We start from the raw sequence: 22,605 nt of genomic DNA on the forward strand, positions 1-22,605 counted from the left end.
CAGGTACTGTCTTTATTTTTGTACTTCTATCCCCAGCATTTAGCACAGTGCCTGGCTGACTATATTTCTTTTGACAGGAGCATAAAAGTAAAATATAAATTAAACATCTCTTCCTCATCTCTCTTTGGTTTTTCTGAATAGTGTTCTTATTCCCTACATTTTTCCTCCATTTTCTCCAAATGTAGTAAGCAATGCTCTTATTTCCAATTTCAGAACATGCCTTTAAAATCTAAGTTGGTTAATAAGTCCCTTAAAATTTTCATCAGGCTATTTTTTTCCTTCTTGTCAGAATTATTTTTCTTTTTTGTTTTCTAAAATTCATTATTATGCGCTTCCCATGTCTCCTGGTCTGAGTTCTATAGAAATTTGGTCTAGAAGATCCCATCTGTCTTTCTCTGAGGGCTCTGAAATCTAGTCTTCCAAAAATCTAAGTCACACTGGATTTCCCCAGCTTTCTTCTCCCTTATCGTACATTCTAAGACGAAGTAGTTACTTCTTCATAAGGTCCTCGTCACATGATTCTACCAACCAATTCTTCCTTATTGGCGCAAATCACATATAGAATAACAACCATAAAGCTTCCTCTTGTCTTTTTTAGTATGAATGTATCATTAAAGTAATGAAGAAATTATTAATTGTTTTGCTTTGGGGAGAGAGAGAGCTTCAGCATGTGTTTGTGTGAATGAAGCTCACCATCAAGACTTCAGTTTATCATGCTTTGGTGTCAGGTCTGTTTTTTGTGGAGGGGTAAGGCATTTGGGGTTAAGTGACTTGCTCAGAGTAACACAGTTAGTAAATGTTATGTGTCTGAGGTCAGATTTGAACTCAGGTCCTCCTGACTCCAGGGCTGGTGCTTTATCCACTGTGCCACCTAGCTGCCCCATTGCAGGTCTATTTTCCAGACTACTCATCTATATCTTCTTTTGGTCTAAGTGGTTTGTAAAGTATTCCAATAACAATATCCCATCTGCTTCTCACTCCAGTAAACTTCCCCAAATGCTTTCCACCATGCTTCTCATGGTTCTCACTTCATTTACAGTGTCATTTACCCTGACACTGATATATCTTCTTAATATACAGTGGCATTTGTTCCCTCCCTCTCTCTTTAATTATTATGTTTCTTTGAAATAAAATATACCCTTGCAAAACTACATTCTTGTCTTGGGTCTTTTCCTACCAAGTCTCAATCTTTCCCATGAGGTCAAATTTGCTTTTTTGTATTACACTCTCTAGTTTATCTTGATTGGTACCCATATCTTGTTCCTTTGTATCTAGACATCTGAAACCATGAACTTTATTAGTGGTTCTTGGCTTGAATTATTTCATGTGAACTTCTGCGTATCTTGCTATTCTTTTTATACCATAGCTATTTGCTAGGGTATTAGTTCCATTCCAGCAGTAGTTTGTCTCCTCCAGGTCATTAAACATATAGCTCACATTTTAAGCACCAGAAGTTAAATGACTGGTTTAAATGTTCTAAACACTGGGGTTCTTAGTATCTTCTGATATTTTCCACCACTATCACTGCAAAAATAGAAGTAGAAGAGGGCCACACAGGACTAAAGGTCTTTATTGAAATAATTTTTATCTTTTATGGTTTGCCATGGTCAAAGAATTCATCACCTACTGGGTGACCTTCCAGTGATAAATCCCTGTGTACTTAGATAGTCAAGCTGTGGACACATTCTCTTGCAAGGTCTGCCCTCAAAGCTGTCCTGTACCTTTGTGGGTCCTGCTGGAGGATGAAATAAGACAACATAGCCTTCAAGAATCCAGGGTGACCTTTCTTCCATTAGGAGGCATCACAATAGGAACCTTGTAGAGGATAATCCAATCAGTACTTAGTGACTTTAAATATTTAGCATTAAGTCTCAATAACCAATTTAGCATTAATAATAACAGTAGCATTTGTTAAGTATCTACTATGTGCATATCATACCCAATTCATGCAAAATAAAGTACATAGTCATATAATGTTCCTTATATAACATAAAAAGAAGAATGTGACGTCCTTGAGGTTAGGGCATGTTTTATTTGGTATTTGTATCCCTGACACCTGTGTGTGTGTGTGTGTGTGTGTGTGTGTGTGTGTGTGTGTGTGTGTATTCAGAAACAATTCTGATGAGAAGTCAAAAAATAAAGAGTTTTCTACAGAGAAAAATGAGATTTACAGGAACTATAACCAACTTAGTTTTTGAAAAGACATGCATAGGGGATAGAAATAAGAGTGTTGCTTATTTTTATCATGATGAGCTAGAAGGTATCTGAGATCAAATTTGAACTCAAGACTTTCAGACTAGTGATCTAATCCTTTATGTACTGTGCCACTGACATTTGGAAGGAGAATGGAGAAAAGGAAATAAGAGTACTGCTCAGATGATAACAGAAGAGAGACAAAGCAGAAATTTTTAATTTTCTGACAAGATTATATGTGTGTGGTATGGACATTCATCAAAAGAAGGAACTTCTAATGAGGAAACTCTACCAATACAGATCTCTGATTTCTGTATAATTTACAGTCTTAGGTCAGAAATGCTACAATCTATGGACTTGTTGGGGTTTTTTGGTAATTTGCCCCATACAATTGTCTTCCTTTATAATCCTATGTATTTTGTCTTTCTATTTAAAATCATTCTGAGGAGGGGTCCATAGGCTTCACCCGAGTACTAAAGATATCCATGACACACAAAAGTTAAGAAAAATCTTATAGTGTTGCTTAGATCAGTGAGAGGATGAATGACTCCACCAGGGTCACATAGCCAATAGGTGTCAGAGACAGAAATTGAATCCAGGTCATTCTGACAGAGAAGTCAGCTTGCTATATGCTATGCAACATTATTTCTTGCTTTATGCATAGTAAATAGAAAGTAAATGTTTTGTTTTATTTTAATGGAATTGAATTGTGACTGGAGGAATCTTGAACAAAACTTCCCTTGACTGCAGCCATTATAAATTCCCTTTTATGGGTAAGGCATGGTATCTCCACCATCTAATTATAAAGATTATTTTAGGGTAAAGTAAACATTTAGTAATGATTAGTCACTTAAATTTTTATGAGTTTTTAGAATTTTCTAGGAATCACACAGTGAAGTACAGATGAAATAAGAATAAGACAGATACATTTTGATGGGGGACAGAGGAGCCAGAGATTTGAAGCACAGGGCCTTCTTCAGGCTGGGCAGTCTCGACACAATAGAAAAGTAGAGGGTTCTGAACAGCCAGGGAGTAGCCTGAAGTCTCTAGGTCTATCACAGTATAGCCCACCCAAAGAGCATTTCTGAAAGAAATCAGGCAGCAGAAGTCAGCAACTCCACAGCCAACCTTGTGGGAAAGTGGTGTAGATAGCTACTTATATAGTATGATTTCTAGGGCACTGAGAAGGACCATCTGCTCTGTAGTACTCTCTCACCTTCCCCTTGATGCTTTCAATTGCTCTAGCAATGCAAAGCCTTTTATTTCAACGAGAGAAGGCCAAAAATATCACTATCAAAGGAGAGGGAAAATATTTAGTGAAAATTACACTCACATATAAATGACTAATAACATAAGGTATAAAAATAAGGTGTAAATAACTAATCTTGACATTAGATTTTGATAGGAGGAAGGAAGACAACCTAAAGGCGCTGGGTATGTGTATGAGTGGTAAGGGGACTAAAATTCCAGACTTGGGGATACCCAAGACAGACTTCCCTTACTTTATTTTTTGCCCAGTTTGGGCCCAGTATAATGATGTTCTGCACACATTCATTATTCAACCAATGTTATGAACAGACTAGCTGACACTGATATGAAGACTACCAATGATGACTATTGTTATTTCCTTCACCAGGTGGACTATGATCGAGCACAGATGGCTATTAGCCCAACTCTGTGTGGATCTGACACTTACCCTCGGGGCCCCATCAAACTACCTCAAAGTCAGAACAAAGTTAACTATTCCTCAAGTGGCTACCAGTATCCTTCTGGGTATCACAAGGCTGCTCACTACCATCAGCCTGGTCTCCAGAACAGCTCTCAGTACATCTCCACAGCTTCCTATCCAAGTTCCCCAAGCATCTCTTCAACTGCTTATCCCCCACCTAGTTGGGGTTCATCTTCAGACCAGCAGCCCTCTAGGGTGTCCCACGAACAATTCAGGGCTGCTCTACAGCTTGTGGTTAGCCCTGGTGACCCTCGAGAATACCTGGATAATTTTATTAAAATAGGAGAAGGGTCAACTGGAATAGTTTATCTTGCCACTGAGAAACCCACAGGAAAACAAGTTGCGGTAAAGAAAATGGACCTGAGGAAACAACAGCGGCGTGAGCTGCTTTTTAATGAGGTAAACCATGTGTCCCAAGCACTTTTCTTTTACTTGATGAAAGAGTGATTGGCCCTGGAATATGTATTTCAAGAGATTGGTCAACTGTTAAGAGCCCTGTAATCGTTCAGATGTTCTGGTCTCGTTGACCAATTTTTGAAGCTGTGTTAAATGTAGCTAGAAAAGGTCAGGGGGAATCAATAGTCTAAATCTTCTTTAGGTACCAATGTCTGTGGAACACACAGAATGCAGGGACTGTTTTCTAATTAAACCTCATAATATCTAATGATGAAGTCTCATGGAAGGAGATGAGAGACTCTGCAAATATTTTAACAGTGGGAACACTGGATTGGGGCTCAGAAGACATGGGTGCATAGGATCAGAGATTTTGAGCTAGAAGAGGCCTCAGACTCTCTAATCCTGCCCCCTTGTTTTACAGAGGAAGAAACTGAAGCCCAGAGAGTTTTAGGGCTTTGTCCCAGGTCACAAAGGTAATAAAGTAGCAGGGTCAGGATTCAAACCAAGATTGTCTGTTTCCAAATACAGCCATCTATCCACTACACCAAATCCCAGCTTTGCTTTTAATACCTTTGAGTGACTTTGAGTGGTTTACTTGTTCCTTTCTCAGCCTTCTTTTTCTTATCAATAAAATCAAGGGGCCAGATTAGATATGCTCTAAGGTCTCTTGCATCTCTAAACCTTATAATTCTATGAAAGAATACTCTTCTTTATCACTGAGAAAACTGAGATTCCTTAGCAGTCAAATCACTTGTTCACCCTAATGGGTAATTGTTCATGATGAGCTCTGAGTTTTCATGGAGTTCCTAGAAGGTAATTCTTTCACAGATAAACTCCTTCTAAGTAAACATGTTTAGTGTTTAGAGGCCACTCAAAGACTCTGGTTAATTAAATTATTTTTTCCCATCAGATACAGTGTCTTGACAATCAGTGTTGCTATTAGGTCATGCTTGTCAGTGCCCCATCTAGAGGCATGTTATTATTATTGAAAATATTAGGTGAAGTATTAATAGCAATAATTATAATTCTAAAACCTATTATCACCCTACTGCCAGAATCTATGGACCTCCTTAGCTTTCTCTTTTTAAACACGTTCTCAAAATATTCTTGGAGATTAATTGATCAAGAATCAGAAACTATAACATTATAGACAGACATAAAGATAAATGCATGTTATCTTTAAAAATCTATGGAAATCAATTTGATTCTCTAAGAATCTTGTCTGTGTAGCCTTGATATGCTCATTACCACCTCCAATTTCTCTGGGGAAGAATCAGGTTCACCACTTGCCTGATACACTGCTCAACTTAACTGCTATTTTTATAAATAGTCCAAGAAGTATGATGGTATGACTTTATCTTATGAGCCAATCACAATATATTTCCTGTATGGCATCTTCCACCTTTCATCCAATGGCCCCAAATTCCATGGTCCTTTCAAATTGATTAAAGACTTATTCACTTCTTGTAAGGATTTTTTTTTTTAAAAAAGGAAATTACTTAATACCCACTTTACTGTGTTGATTGATTAGGGTGAGGAGAATAGAATCCCACTCTTACACATTTATCAGTTTTAAAAGTCTAATAGTGAGTCTAATACTGAGAAGAACTGTCTCGAGAGGAAAAAATAGGATTTCAACTTCTCATGCAAACAAATATGTGAAGGATTTTTGATTTTGTCAGTATGTTACTCCAGGGGCTGCCATTTGTGACTTAGTGGATAAGTCCTATAGAATCTCTTGATACACAAAGAGGTTTTGTAACTTGCCCAAGTGGACACAGCTGGTAAATGTGAGAGGCAGGATTTGAACCCAGGTCTTCCTGGCCCTGGATCCAAAACCACATTTATTATTCCAGACCACCTCTTTGCCAACTAACAGCGAGGTCAATTCCTTTTCTTTTATACAGGTTGTGATAATGAGAGATTACCATCATGACAATGTGGTTGACATGTACAATAGTTATCTTGTTGGTGATGAGCTGTGGGTTGTCATGGAATTCCTAGAAGGTGGGGCTTTGACTGAAATAGTAACTCACATGAGGTAAGTTTATTTAGTACCTAGAGACTCTTTTTTTTGATACACTTACCTTTCCCTCACAGGTGGTACACCAGTGACCCATGTGATCATTAGATCAACTTTGTTAATATCTCAATTTAATTCTAAGAATTTCATAAGTAGGCAATGCATCTTACCATCACAGAACACTCCTCATAGAATATACAGGGAATAAGCCCCCATTTAAATATCTCTTGAATTGATGTTTACATGCTCTTGCAAATGATAAATGTTCAGTGATAAATAGTATAAAACTGAATTATACTCTTCCCTTTTTAATCAGTCAACATATATTCATTTATTACATGCTTTCTCTGTGCTATGAACTTCACTAAGTGGCTGGGATATCAAGAGAGACAAAAACAGTCCCTGGCCTCAAGGAGATATCACTTCAGTCAGGGAAACAACATAGAAATCAATAGCTACATGAAAGATCCATATAGAGTAGCTGGTAGATACTTGGAGGGGAAGGCTCTAGAAGCTTGGCAACCAAGAGTGGCTTCTTCTCTAAAGTAGTGTTTGGACTACCTTCTCTCAAGAAGCCAGGCAAACTAAGAGGCAGAAGTCAGAAGGAGAAGTATTCCAAGCATGGAGGAAGTGTATTAATACTGTATGCTACAGGAAATTGAAGAGAGGGGCAAGACAAGAGATATTTTCAAATTTATTTTAAATGAAAAAGAGCAGTTATAAGACCAAGCATAGAATATCGTTTTGTTACATATAAGAAGAGAGAAATAGACTTCTGCTTTGTTTTAAAACAATCTTGAAAGTAAAAGAAGTACCTTCCATCCAGTTGCTTCTGCCTCTTGCCTCCCTGTGAGTTCCATAAACGAAAGTGGAGCCAGGAGAGTAAGCCTCAGTGAGGAGAAGATAGGGAAGCTTTGTTAAAGTACAATTATGTTGGTAGATGACTGATGAAGCACAAAAGGATGGACTGGTTTTTCCAATTGGTAGCAGCTTCCAGCCACAAAAGGGAGGCCACTGAAGAGGTGGTGAGGATTTTCACCAATTTTCACTGCAGGTTCAGCTGGTAGGATGTTGTCTTCGTGGGAGCCCTAGCACAGATCTAGATACATTCAGGCAAGTCTCCTCCTTCCTGAGGCAATGCACTCTGCAGGTTCCTGAGAACAGAGGAACCTGCAAATCCTAGACTTTTCCAGATTCTAAAGATGATAGTCCAAAGGGGAATTTGTTCATGTGGCAACATGTGGAAAAAAGCTCTCCAAATTTCTTTCCAAAAGAAACCTTTTCCTCCCTTAAAAAAAAAATTCAATTTTTAGGATTAAATCAGGGAAAGGATGCTTATTGTCTGCTAAGCTCTCTCTTCCTCCTCCTGATATAACATAGTGGACCTATCTTTTTGTCTTCTCATTTGGGAAGTTTCTACTTTAACAATTTTGATAAATGTCAATAAATTGAGTGATTAGATGAAATAAATTTCATTCTCATTCCTCTGAATTAAATTCTGTTTAGCATGGAGAGGTTTCTAGAAATAAAGAAAAATAATGATAATACTGTGAACTTCAGCTAGCCCTGAATAGCTCAAATTCATTGAGTTAGAGATCAGTCTTAGAAAATCTTAGCAGATCTAGCCTGAACTTCTGAGAGATGACTTTTCAAATGGTGATTAACAATATAATGCAGTCAGTTATTATTATAGGCCACCTGCAGATTTTGATTGTCTGCTTGGAACAAATTAAAATCTCATATGTTGGAGAAAAATGCATCAGAAGGAATATTATACACTTTGTGTGATAATTTAAGACATATTTGGCTGATGTCAGCATAAACGAATTCCAAAATAAATTGTGGCTTTCCCTTCTAGGTAATTGCCATAACTATGGAAAGAAACTACAGCTTTGTGTGTCTTTGTTAGATGTCAACACTGGCAGTTTGACATTGATAAGTTAGACAAAATTACCTACAGGTTCCCTTCCCTTCTCTCCTCTTCCCTGCCCTGCCCTGCCCTGAACTCCCTTGCCTAGCCCAGCCCTTTCCCTTGTTTACTTAATTTGCTTTAGCCAAGAATATCACTATTATCTTTTGAATGAGTGTAATTAAGTGCCTACATAATCTTATGTGAACTGGGCATATGTTCCCATCAATAGAGAGAATTCTTTTTTCTCTCAGTCTACCCTATCTGTTACTCATATAACTTCATTGTATGAGGGCATTAAGCTAGTTAAAATATATTCAGAAACCATTTAGAATTACTACAGTATTAGTGTGGGTTATAATTAATATGTAAATTTTGTTGTTGAGTCATTTCAGTTGTGCCTGCTTTTCCATGATCCCATTTGGGGTTTCTTAGCAAAGATATTAGAGGGGTTTACCATTTCCTTCTACAGCTCATTTGACAGACAAGGAACTGAGGCAAACAGGTAAGGATCTGAGACCACCTTTGAACTCAGGTCCTCCTGATTCTAGGCCTGACACTCTATACACTGCACCACCAACTGTCCCAATTGCCAAATAGTCAAGAGGGAGGAATAACTTTTACTTAGGATAGACTTAATAGGTAAGCCTTTGGGGCCCATTGACATCAACTTTGTGCTGACTTAAAGATTGTTGTGTGAGTCAAATTAAATGTCAGTTAACAAGTATTTATTAAGCATCTACTATCTACCAGATGAAGCCAAATTGCTTACATCTGCATTAGCCAGAACTAATTAGCCTGAAAACACTCTAAACCTGTCCATTTGATAATTGCTTAAAAGGTATCCTTAATTCTTTAAAGTTGTTTTATAACATAATTTCTTTTTTTTTTTTTAGAATGAATGAAGAACAGATAGCTACAGTCTGTTTATCGGTCCTGAGGGCCCTTTCTTACCTTCACAATCAAGGGGTTATTCACAGAGACATCAAGAGTGACTCCATCCTTCTGACGAGTGATGGTCGAGTAAGATATTAAGATTTTCCTTACCTTTTAGTGAAAGCACACAATTAAATCTGATCATCAGCTGTGGACATCAGCCTCAGAGAACAGCTTTCCCAGAGACATTTGTTCCTTTAGAATCTGAATTTCCCAATTTATTGTCTCTACCTCCCATCTGCACATGATTTATGAAGAGGGACATCATGTGTTATGATCATAATATCTGAAAATGTCATCCCATCCATCACCTTAACCTACAACCCAAATTTAAGGTGCATTTTGTTGCTAGAGTAGTGAGTACAGAAACTCAGGGAGTGTAGAAATTTAATTTTCCTCTTACTGCTTTAATCCTAACAAAAATTAGCATGAATTAAAATATCTCTTGTGATTCTATTCCAAATTTAACTGAAGGCATAACCTATCTGTCTGGGCTCTCCAAGGGATTGAAACCCAGTTATGGTTAATGTTTCCATAGATACTACCTGCTTGGACAGGTAGTCCCAGCAGCCATTTCATATATTCCTTGAATGTATCAGCTGCTTTACAGTTTAGAAAATAAGTACAGAGAAGTGAAGGAAGAAAAGAAGAGCTCAACCCTCAAAGGAAATTTGGATTAGTAGAATGGATGTAAAGTGGAATTTGACCAAGATGGCCTACTTGACCCCTCTTCCTGCCACTGAGGGCCATGGAATTGATGATAAATGGAAGAAAACCTCTCTGAGATGTTACTTCTTTTTTCCCAAAGGTAGCATAGTCATAAATGTCTGGCTATCTTGGCACTGGATCAGACTTCTTTCAGAAATGATTCTGAGAGTCAAGGGGAATCTAGAGAGCTAGGAATACTGTGTTCATTGAGTGGCCTTTGGATCTCCTTCCAGCCAAGTTTGCTTAGTCAAAGAGCCAAAAAAAAAAAAGATTTATCTACACTAGTATTTTTTTAGCATTTTTCCACCAATTTTTAACTCTTTTCTAATAGCTCCCAGCTGTGTGTATAAATTGACTAAAAAAATTTTTTAAAAGAGTTCTTAACATTTTTTAATGCCATGCTTTATACTTTTCAAAGCCCTGAGAAATAGATGGAATAGGCCTTCTTTTATTATCCCCAGTTTATATATAAGGAAACTGAGTTGGCCCACTCTTCTTCTTACATCTTACTTACCTAACTGTATTCTCTGCCATCCAGTAATACTGGCCCCCCTGCTATTCCTGCCACAACACACTCCAGGATCTTGGGACTCTGGATGTTTTTACTGGCTGGAATTCTTCCCATCCTCATCTCTACCTCCTGGCTTCCTTGGCTTCCTTCAGTTGCATGCTAAAACTACACCTTTCTTCAGAAGTCTTTCTCAAACCTTCTTAATGCTACTGCCTTCCCCCTGTTATTTTTTCCAATTTATTATATATATGAAAAATATGTGTTATCATATATGTATACACACACACACACACATATTTATCTTGTTTGTGCATCGCTATCTCCCCATTAGACGTGAGCTATTTGAGAGAATAGACTATCTTTTGTCTTTCTTTGTATCCCTAGCTCTGAGCATAGTCCCTGGCCCATAATAGGTGCTTTATCAATGCTTACTGACTGTCTGGCTTCTTGTCCATATAATAAAATGATAGACTATAGCTCTAAAGAAAGGCATGAAAGTAAAGAAATAAAATAGGATGATAGGGAGTAGTATGGTTTTATTTAAGATGTTCATATAATAGTTACTACTGTTCCAGTTTTGCCAAAGATTTTCCAGTTCATTAGATTTCTGAGGTACCCGGGGACTGAATATCTTTTTATCTTTTCTCTGTTTCTTTTTTTAATCTCTTAAAAAGAACCAAATTCAAAGTTAATCATTCAAGAAATTGTAAATCCAACTAAACATACTTTCATCTAGCCCATATCAGTCCATCTTGTCCACGAGGATATCAAGAGACTTTGTCAAAAGTTTTGCTAAAATGGAGGCCAACAGGATTCCTCTGATCTACAGTCTACTAAGCAAGTATATCAGGATTAAAAATGATGTTAATCTATCACGACTGTGAGCTTAAACTGATCAACACGAAGCCATGTTGACACTGTGAGATCATTGCTTTCTTTTCTATATATCTATTTTCAATATTTAGGTTACTGTAAGGAAGCCTGAAGCCCAGGACAACTATCTTTAGGGATCATATCAAGGAAGAGTTTTAGAATCAGAGAATCTCAAAGTCAGAAAACATTTCACATACCTTCTAGTCTAACTTATATGTGAATAAAAGGACATATAACAAATGACTATCCCCATTTTTTAATGAAGAGCTGTAGTGAGAAGAGGACACAGAGTAAATCTCATAGAATCATTGAAGAGTTAGGAGAAACTCAAAAGATTCTCTGGCCCAGGCCAGTCTTTCTTCCCTCTTTACACACCCTGTCCATTTTACACATTAGAAAGCAGATTCCTAGAGTTAAATAACTTGTCAAAAGTCATACAGTTCTGAAAAATCTTGGGCACTCTCATACCTGGATGATTCCTCACTGTTCCTACTTCTTTGGCTTCCAGATTTGGTAGCCAAAAAAACCTGGGTTTATGCCCAGTTAGTTATTTCTGAGATCTCTTTTTATCCATCCTGGTGTAGGAGAAATCATTGCATTTATAGTCACATTGCCTAAGTTCCAATCCTAGCTGTAGCTTAGTTACTTTGCAACCTTAGGTAACCTATTTCATATCATCCATACCTCAGTTTCCTCATTGACAAAATCATAGGCTTGTCCTAGATGATTTCTAGCTCTAAATCTTATTATACCACTGCATTGCAACTTCTTTTCCTCTTCTCTAACACCTTACTTCTTCTCTGAGAAATCCATAACAAACACAACAGTCACCTAACAGGGAAGACGCCACAGTATAATTAATGAACAAGTATCTATTGAGCATTAAGTACAGTGCTGGGAAATAAAGACAAAATTTTAATAGTCTCTGTTCTCAAGAAGCTCACATTTCATTAGTGTTCATCAGAATGCTAGCTATAGAATCTGAAGAATTCAGTTCAATGAATTCTTTAGCCATCCACTACTATCTAGGTGACATTAAGAACAAAAACACCAACCGTATTTAGCAGTTTATATAGCACTTGGTTTGCAAAGCATTTTTCATGTTAACTCATATGATGCCCTCCAACAACGTTGTGAGGTAGATTCAATTCTGTTCAACGTTTTTCAGTTCTTGAACCTTACTCCCTCCCTACATACTCTGCAATACTCCCTACATACTCTGGCCTCTTTTCTGTTCCTTGAATAAAATGCTCCATCTCCTCCTGACTCTGGACATTTTTACTGGCTGTCCTCTAAGCCTGGAATGCTCCCATTCCTTATCTTCACCTCCTGGCCTCCCTTACCTCCTTTAAGTTTCAACTCAAGGCCTACCTTCTACAAGAAGCCTTTCCTAATCCTCCTTACTTTTTTTTGAGTCCCCTTCTTTTGAGACTTCCCCCAAGTGAATCCTGTATAGATCATGTTTGTACATAATTGTTTCATGATCTCTCCCCAAACAGACTATGAGCTTCTTGAGAACAGGAACTGTGTTTTGCCTTTTTTTGTATCTCCAGAGCTTATCCCAGTGTCTGACACATGCTTAATCAATGATTGTTGACTTGACTAATGAAGAAACTGAAGATGAAAGGTGTTTATCAAATGACTTGCCCATAGTGACACAGCTAGAGAGTACATGAGGCAGACAAGTTTAGCGCTCTATGCATTGGGATACCCAGCTGCCTCATGATGGAGTAGAAACCTCTTTAGTCCTCAGTTTCCTCATCTATAAAGAGAGGAGTTTGGATTAGCCTACCTCCAAGGTCCCTTCCTCCTCTGCATTCATGATCCTGTGTAGGAATTTCCTAAATTTTTGGGCTGATTTTTGAAATTCTCTTTAATGACATGTTTTTGATTTTTTCATGTGATTGTAGCTTCTTCCCTCTACCTTTACCCTAACCCCCAACCTTTCTATTCCCCAAAACTTGTTTTTATGGCTTCTTAATTCCTACCTTAACACAGCATCCTCTCACTGTTGAGCTAAGGTTCAAGTAAATATTTAATCTAGTTAGTTTGTGGTGGTGGTTGTTGTTCAGTAGTTTCAGTCCTGTCTGACTCTTCGTGACCCCTTTTGGGCTTTTCTGGGCAAAGAAACTGGAATGGTTTGCCATTTCCTTCTTCAGCTCATTTTATAGATGAGGAACTGAGGCAAACAGGGTTAGTTGACTTGCCCAGGGACATACAGCTAGTAAGTGTCTGAATTTGGATTTGCACTCAGGAAAATAAAGTATTCCTGATTCCAAGTCCACTGCTCTTTCCACTGCACTTCTTAAATCTATAAACACAAGTAAAGGCAATTCCTAATAGGCTGGTTCCCAAGATGGTCTTTGCCTAACAAGCTGCCCCTTTTCATTTTAGCAGACCTTCCCTTTAACCCAACTTTTCTTAAGCTACATGGGATTCTTGAGTAAAGGTGCTTTACTAAAAGTTGTACAGCTCTATCAAAACTAGAAAAAGGAACATCTCAGAGGCAATACTACTTGCTTTTAGCACCTACACACAATTCTTCATTATACTCATTACATGGGTACTCATTATCTGCATTGCAGATTTATTTAGGGATACATTGTATATAATTATCTCTTTTTTGGAAAATTGTCTCTTATGTACTCAGATGAGCAATAGATATTTTAAAACTCTTACACTCCGATGATAGAAAAAATAGTCTTGGCTTTCAAAATTTGTAGTGATTCTGATTTGTAGAAATTTGTAGTGATCTCCCTTCTGTTTGTCATGGAGAAACATTATTAGGCTTCCAGTCATCTTGAATCCTAGAAAGAGAAATCTACATTGAAGAGATGATAAATCAGTCACTCCTGATAGTGAATTTTTGGCATTCCCTTTGTTCACATAGTTTATCGATCCTGAAGTTTATGATCAGGAAAGAGAAATGATAGGAATTAACTTTTCCTTTAAGAATCTATTTCCCTTCCTTCCATTCTACAGGCATATTTCTTAGAATTAAGTTTTAACCAACCAACACTTCTTAGGTATTACAGTGTGCTTGCTGATCACTATGGTAAGCAGTGGTAGAGATTAAAATGTTGAGCTAAAACATAGTTTTTGTCCTCTTAAATCTTATAATCTATAAAGTGGAAAAAAATCCCCACATATGCAGATAATAGTACTACAAAACTTAATAGAAGTGCAAAGAAATGTGTAAAACAAAATGCTATGCATGGTCAGAGATGGAAGAAGGTATTTAGCCAACAAGAGATCAAGGAATCAGTTAATCTGAAAACACTTAAATAAGTTCCTACAATGTGTCAGGCACTGTGCAACACTCTGGGAGTTAAAAACCAAAAATGAAACCACCTCTCCCTTTAAGGAGATTATAATCTTGTGAGGAAGGAAGACTCCATGGAAGAACTGGTATGCTGGTAAAGCTTTAAAGAATGAATATTAATAGGGAGAATATTCCACTCATTTCACCATTAGACCATGAGCTCCTTTGAGAGCAGGGACTATCTTTTGCCTTTCTTTTTATCCCCAGCCCTTAGCACAGTGCCTGGAACATAGTAGGAGCTTAATAAATACTTATTAGCTGACTGATATGTGAAGATATTATTAGATGATGATTATCTGATTATCTTTAGAGCATCCAATAATCTTGTTTTTATTTTCCCATCATATACATAATAGTATAGTTGAGAACATCATTTTAAAAGAAAATCAGCACGTGTATATATATATATATATATATACATATATATGGATGGATATATATGTATATGATACATATAATGCCTTGAAGACATCATTTTAAAAGAAAATCGGATATATATTGAACACTTAGAACTGTGCTAAGCATAACAGAGCAGATGAAAATATCTGATAAAGTAATGACTATATTATTTGCTAACGTACAGAAAATGACAACTCATTTAATTTTTAATTTTGTATCTTACTCCATTGATATCTATAGGGAATGACAGAAAATATGGCCAATAGGCTCATGCTCTTGCATCTATTCTTTTTCCAGGTAAAGTTATCTGATTTTGGTTTCTGTGCCCAAGTTTCTAAAGAAGTCCCAAAGAGGAAATCACTGGTTGGCACTCCTTACTGGATGGCACCAGAGGTCATATCTAGACTACCTTATGGAACAGAGGTAAGGAAAAAAATCCATCCTTTCTGTAATCGTGAAATACATAAAAGCATTTCTGCATGTCACCAGGCCAGGAAGATTGTGAAAACTCAATAAATTTACATACACATATGCACACAGACATATGCACAACGAATATATAAATATATGTATATTCCATATACATTATATATTTACATATATATACATATATACATATATTTACATGTATATGTGTGTATGTATATTACATATGTAAATATGTGTGTATGTTAATATACCTATATCTGTCTATATCTCTCTTTCTATATGTATATATGCACACATATATATGATGATGTCTTCAGAGCCACAGACGGAAACTTATTCTCATGGTTTCATTACTCCACAATCACATCTTTTATTTTTTTTCCTTCCAAATTACAAAAATGGCATTACTACCCAGTTAAATCATTTACTTTATTTAGAAAGGCAACATAGCATAATTGGCAGAACACTAGAATTGTAGTCAGGGGGAACTGGGTTCAAATCCTTCCTGAACAATTCAGTAGTTGTATGACCCTGGGTAATTCACTTCACCCTTAACCTCTCTGTACTTCAGTTTCCTCATCTTCAAAATGGAAGGGGAGGATGTGTTAAGGGAGACAGAGTATCAGCCTCTAAAATCCCAAACATGTTTAAATCTATGATCCTAGAGTCATAATTGAATCTTAATTATGTTTAGCTCTCTCCTAAAACTCGAATCTACTCTCAAAGGATAAAAATTTTCTATCACAGTTAATTAAGTTTCATTTGAAAAGGTATTTCAGTTTCCCAAGGAGTCTACTCTGAATGAATTATCAACTATTGTAATCCATAAGATCCAATATATTTGTGTGTTGGGGAGGGGGGAATCCACCTCATTGTATAGCTGCAGACTAAATGGAAAGATGTGGCAAGAGTCACTGAACTGAGCAAATGGACTGAATGAAATCTGAGGATGTGTGTGTGTATTGCAACTTGTGTAAAATTGTATGATTTACTCAATTTAATTTTTTCATCTTGGCCCTGACATAAAAACTGTAAATAAAGGCCATTGTATAGGTTATGATAGGAATATATCCAACAGATAAGATGTGGCAGTAACTGGAAATTGATAGTGTGGTTATTTCATTCCCATTATTCAGACTTCCCTTTCTTTAACCAGAAATCCTTCTGTGTCATCTGCCTATTCTTCTCCCTGTACACCGAACCTGGATTTATAAAGTCAACTGCTGTACATTCTGGTTTTAAAAGACAGCATGGAATCAAAAGGTTGCTAAAAAGGAAAGTTTTGCCGAAACAGCTGTACTTCTGGGTTTTTTTTTTTAACTTCCTGTTTTATTATTAACAATTTGCATTGAAAACTTAATTTTTAACAATACAACCAAGTAAATTTTCTTTATAAGTTGGCAGCAGGTAGTGGGGAAATGGTCTATTCCTTTGGTTTGATTGGTATAGGGACTTCCAAGGAAGAAATTCTCTCTACTAATATAGACCTGTGAGTGCCGTGTACTTTTGGACAGTTCCCTGGGGCATTAAGTCATTAAGTGAATTACCCAGAGTCACAAAGCTAGTATATGTAAGAGATGGGACTTGATTCCCAGGACTTCCTTACTCTGAAGGAAGTTCTCTATCCACTATAATATGTCATGTTGCCTCTCCTGTTAAATTAATGGACTACAGTTTCACCTGTTGCTCAGCATTTAAGTTGTTTCCAGGACATGACACTATTTTAAATTTGCTTTCTGTCTACTAACAGTAATGTAAATTTCAGTATCCTATTGTTTCATATTTACATAAAGTATTTTAAATGAAATTTTTCTTAAGCAGAGAGCTTTAAGTATGTTGTTATTTTGACAACCTCTTTTTATTTTTTGAAGACTTACTGTCTGGACCTGGCAGGCAGCTGCTGGTGGTAAAAAGTTGTAATGAAAGCAACAAACTTTGAAATAGTAATATATACAGTTGCATTTGTAGAATGTTATTGATTAGCTTGACTTTGTTACAAGGCCAACCAGAACCCTCTATGAGAAATTAGATTTTTTTTCCTTTTTGATAAACTGATATCTTAAATGAAACCTGTCTAGGGATATATGCTTTCAAAAACCTCCCTCTTAGATTATTAAGTAAATTCATTTATGAATCATTTGTGAATTACTTGATTTCATTAGGCAAAATATGTACTTCAGAATGGCCATTTCCCCCTCAATATTAATCTATGAACTCTGTAAAACAGGTGGATATCTGGTCACTTGGAATTATGGTCGTAGAAATGATAGATGGAGAACCTCCTTACTTCAATGAACCTCCACTCCAGGCAATGCGTAGGATCCGTGATAACTTACCTCCAAGAGTGAAAGACCTACACAAGGTGAGGATTTGTCTGATTTATTAAAGATCAAAAAATTGGTAATTAATATGCCACTTTGGCATTCTGAGACCAGGGATATTTTATGTAAGCAGTTATTTCAACTTGTAATTGATCTATAGATTAGTAGAGAATCATAGAATCTTAGAAGGGACCTTAGAGATTTTGTAGTTCAACATCTACCTAAAGTATTAATATTCCTTTAAATTCCTTTGTGTGTGTGTGTGTTACCATTATCACATATCCTATTTTTTTTCTAAATTGATGCTACCAGGATAAATTATTTCTAGTAACAGAAAGTAATGCCCTTTTGGTTTCCATGTTTCCATTAAGGTTATTTCTTAGAACTAAGTGTTTAGTCTAAGTTAGCTTTCTGATGACATATTTGAAAAACCAATTTACAAACCTCTGATAAGTATCTATGAAAAACCAGTATAGTGTAACAGAAAGAAATACTAATCTTAGAGATAGAAGAAAGTCCTAGATCAGAATCCTGACTCTGGAAATTACAAGTGATGTGGTCTTGGTCTGGTGATTTATCCCCTCTCAGCTTCAGTTTACTTATAAAGCAGAGATAGTAATAATTTGATTACCTACCTTACAAGGTAGTTGTCTGAATCACGTTAGATAATATAGGCAATGTTTTTGTTGTTGTTGTTGTTGTTGTTAATTTGTTTTTATCCAGAAAGGACTTTGTAAAAGTCAGTTGTTATTGGTATAATGATTTATGTTATCTTATTCATGATGTCTGTATGATATTACAGGTTTCCTCAGTGCTTCGAGGGTTCCTAGACTTGATGTTGGTGAGAGAACCCTCCCAGAGAGCAACAGCACAAGAACTCATCGGACATCCCTTCTTGAAACTGGCAGGTCCACCTGCTTGCATTGTACCACTTATGAGACAATATAGGCAACGCTAAATGGCAGGACCCTGTGGTTAGAGATCTGAAGGAGGATTTCTCACAAGTGATTTGAGAGAGAGCATGAAAACCCCGGGGAAGTATAAACAACTTGTCATTTCCATTATTTTTTTGAGACCTGCAGCCAGCAAGCCTGAAAGACTCTGTATAGGCATTTTTTGAAAAGGTAATAATGCATAGCACATGTAGGATAAGCCACAGGAGTTTGCTCCAAGAGGAAGACTACCCTTCATTTCTATTTTGGAACAATACTTTTCTGGCAAAAGATAAAAAGCACTTTTTTTCTGAATTGTAGCAGTGTAATGTATTTTGCAACGAATTTGTAATTTTCTGTATTATACTTTTGATAATTTATAGTACTTTGGTGTCAAGTACCATTGTATTAGTTGAAGTAATATGTGTAACTTAGCAGGAGTTTGAACAAAGTCTTTCCTACACTTTTTTATCCCTCTCAGAGAACAGAGAGTTCTTTAGAATCCGGGAAGAATACCTATCACCTTCATCTTTAGTAGAATATCCTTCTTAATTTAATAAGTATTATATGTGGTAGAGAAAGGTGGGTGGGGGTGAAGATAATAGCACACATTTTATGTTTTCCCACTGGAAAAAAAAGTAAGACCGATTATCCAAGTAAAAGCTACTACTCACGAGCCAGTCCTACTTTGGGGGACATCATGTTCATTCTTCCAGGATATGAGGAGTGAACCCCTTAGAGCACTGAAGCAAGAATTTACTAAGTGGTCCCCTAATAGTCTGAAAAACTGAGTATGAATTTCCCAAGTAACCACGTAACTACTTAGGAGGGGTTCCTGCACTAGAGAAAATCAGGCTCGTTTATAAAAATTGAGCACTACAAATAAGCTAATGAGATTATTTCAGTTTCAGAAAGGAAAAAGGGAAATAATTAAGTTAGAAACTCAATGATTCCATTTTTGTCTCTTATGTCAAAACTTTTACTTTCACACTAAACTTTGATTTGTTACAGGGGAGATCGAAGGATTGGTCAATGTCTTGTAGCAATAAGGCAGACCCCTCAGTTCAGTCTGTGCTGACCTTCTTCCACAGTATTAATCTCTATTGTTTACACAGATGGACGTCTGAATTAAGTCTTCACATGATGGAAGTCTAAATGGACTCTAACAGTCAATTTACCACAGGGAGTATTTTCCCAGTTATAATCTGACTTTTCCTGTTTTTATGTTATAATGTGTTTCTGACATAGAACAGTTGTGCTGCTGTCTAGACCTTCTTGAATGTTGATAATTGAATGACTACTACAATAAATTTTGTGTTGCCTGTTGGATACCTTGCATGTTAACTGTAGGCCTATATAGGTATGCCTTTAAAACTTTGGAAGTGCTACATCATCATTATTAGTTCCTCTTAATTATATATCAGAAAGAAGCCATTCCTTACCAAATAGAACAACCAGAAGCTTTCTTAATTACTTCAAGTACTGTTAGAAATATGAATTTAAATTTGAAAAAAAAAACTATCTCTGGTTGCTCTAGGTATCATTAAGGAGTTTTTGTAATTAATAGGTTTCTAATTGTTTGTTATATTAAAAAAAACAAAGAATTAAGTATAAGATTACCTGCTGCTGTTTGGGTTTCTCTGAGGTATTTTTGTTTGTTTTTTGTTTGTTTTTGCAAGCAGAAGGAGATTCTCTGTGGTAAATAGGATTAAAAATTTCATTTTATAAAAATCAGCAACAAAAACAATGTGTTTATGCAAACATATACATATTTATGTAATAAGTATGTAAGATTTTAAAATCCAATGCATCAACACTAGAAAACTACAGGCCTGGAGTTTCAAGTCAAAAATTGTCTTAAACCAGGAACATATACATGTTTAAAAAATCTTTTTAATAACCAGAATAACTGCTAATAACCTTTGCATAAGATAGTAAATTTTGGATTCAAAACATTTTCAACAGTGTAATAAAATTTTTTCTGTAATTTTCTTATCACTAGATATTTTTTTAAAGTATTCATTGAGTTTACTGAAAGTTATTGTAACTTAAGAGGTTTTGTGAGCACCAACTACTGGCAGAAAACAGCATTTGCAAATAAAAATAAATGTTTGCATTTTCCCCATTATGGTTTTGTAGCCTGCACTAATTTCCTAAATTAGAAGATTCCTTGAGTAGGGAGGAAATATTCCTTCATGATCTTGCAGAAGGAAAGTGAACATTAATGGGTAACTAATGAAAGAATACCTCTTACCACTTTGTCATCTAGAAAAGGGAATATGTGATATTTTGGTGTAAAACAGGGATTCAAACAATCACTATCTTACTCAAACAGTTGTGGACTCATGAGTAAGGAGAATTTCTTCAAGGGAACACATTAGAAGAATCATCCTAGACAAGTAAATTAGCTGGTTTGAGTTATCACATATCTACATCTGTCATGTTTCTTTTGTTTCTACAAAAGAATTCTATAAACCCAATAAATGACAAAAGGTAAGACTAGTTAGAAAATATAGCTTGGTTTTTGTTTTTGGATGAAATATATGGTATATATGTGTTGAAGTATGAGATTTAAGAAGACCTGGGTTTGAATGTTGCCTCTCATATTTATTCACTATCTGACCATGGACAGGTAAATTAACCTCTCTGAGGCTCAGTTTCCTCCTCTGTAAAATGAGGGAGCTCGACTAACTGGCCTTCTGACTAAGATCTCTTCTAGCTCAAAATCTATGATTCTATGATTCAAAGACAAAATGATTCATTATTCTGAAAGAGGACCAAAACACAAGCACTTTCTAAAGCCTGGTTCAAAGATAGAGGTACCAACCCCTCTTACCTATAGGGATGTACTTATTTAAACCCATGTATAGACATTTCACTGGCAAGAGTTACAAAACCACTATCTGAAGTTGTATCCTGAGTAATGTAGTGTTATGCTGCTCCATATGTAAGGTTTATGTAGTAAATTCTGTGTATAGTTGTGACCATATCATAAGAATCAGATCTTAAGTTTGAGGTCTAGATATCATCTGGCCCATCCCCTTCCCTTCTGACAGGTAAAGTATGCCTTATAATGTAGCCAAATGAATTCCAAAAACTTATAGATGAGACCTAGGATGGAATCCCAACGCTTATATTTACTAACTCTGTGACCTAATCTTTCTGACCTTCAGTCTCCTGAAATGTAGGCATAAACCTGCCCATAATGAAAAGCAGCTTGATATAGTGGTTAGAGCTCTGGACTTATAGTCAGGAAAACCTAAATTCAAATCCAATCTCATATCCTTATTAGCTGTGCAACATTGAACAAGTCACTTAGCCTTCTCTGCCTCAGTTTCATAATAGATAAAATGGGGATAATAATAGTATTTACCTCATTCAGTCTGTAAACACTGATTAAGTGCCTACTGAGTGCCAGGCAATGTACCAAGCTCTGAAGATATAAAGAAAGACAACAAGCATTTCCTGCTTTCAAGGACATACTTGTTATGAAGACCAAATTAGATAATATATGTAAAACATTTTGCAAACCTTAAGCTGATATATAAATATTAGCTGATATAATTATTTTTTCATTGTTTTATTATTACCTATGGCATTGACTTTTTGTAAAAACAAGTAAGATTATGTACATAAGACGATGTGCAAGCTTCAGGAATATGTGTGTGTGTGTGTGTGTGTGTGTATACACGTCACCTATTATTGATATTATTATGGTATCATCTTCGTTTTACAGGCAAGAAAATTTAATTTCAAGGAGGTTAAAACACGAAGTCACAGAACTAGAAAGTGAGGACTTGAACTTTTTCGTCTTATTGAAATCTTCTTTCCAGTAACCTATGCCAAAAATACCTGTGAACATTTCTCTGATGAATTGGACTCCCAAGTTAAATTGAGTAAATGTTCCAACTGAATTAGTTCAGA

At 36.2% G+C, this 22,605-nt stretch overlaps 1 protein-coding gene across 1 annotated transcript in view; it reads left to right on the plus strand.

Annotated features, from left to right (window-relative positions):
- Window positions 1-18,990, plus strand: part of LOC114026713 (serine/threonine-protein kinase PAK 5) — a 124,626-nt gene extending 105,636 nt beyond the window's left edge. Inside the window, exons 3-8 of the mRNA XM_027840436.1 lie at window positions 3,830-4,321; window positions 6,226-6,359; window positions 9,147-9,273; window positions 15,297-15,422; window positions 17,656-17,790; window positions 18,552-18,990. Of these exons, the coding sequence (XP_027696237.1) occupies window positions 3,830-4,321; window positions 6,226-6,359; window positions 9,147-9,273; window positions 15,297-15,422; window positions 17,656-17,790; window positions 18,552-18,707 (1,170 nt within the window). The 3' untranslated portion in view covers window positions 18,708-18,990. The remainder of the gene's footprint in view (window positions 1-3,829; window positions 4,322-6,225; window positions 6,360-9,146; window positions 9,274-15,296; window positions 15,423-17,655; window positions 17,791-18,551) is intronic.
- The last annotated feature ends 3,615 nt before the right edge of the window (window positions 18,991-22,605 follow it).

The sequence above is a fragment of the Vombatus ursinus genome, unplaced genomic scaffold, assembly GCF_900497805.2.
Source record: "Vombatus ursinus unplaced genomic scaffold, bare-nosed wombat genome assembly UNPS02014841.1, whole genome shotgun sequence".
NCBI classification, from domain to species: domain Eukaryota; kingdom Metazoa; phylum Chordata; class Mammalia; order Diprotodontia; family Vombatidae; genus Vombatus; species Vombatus ursinus.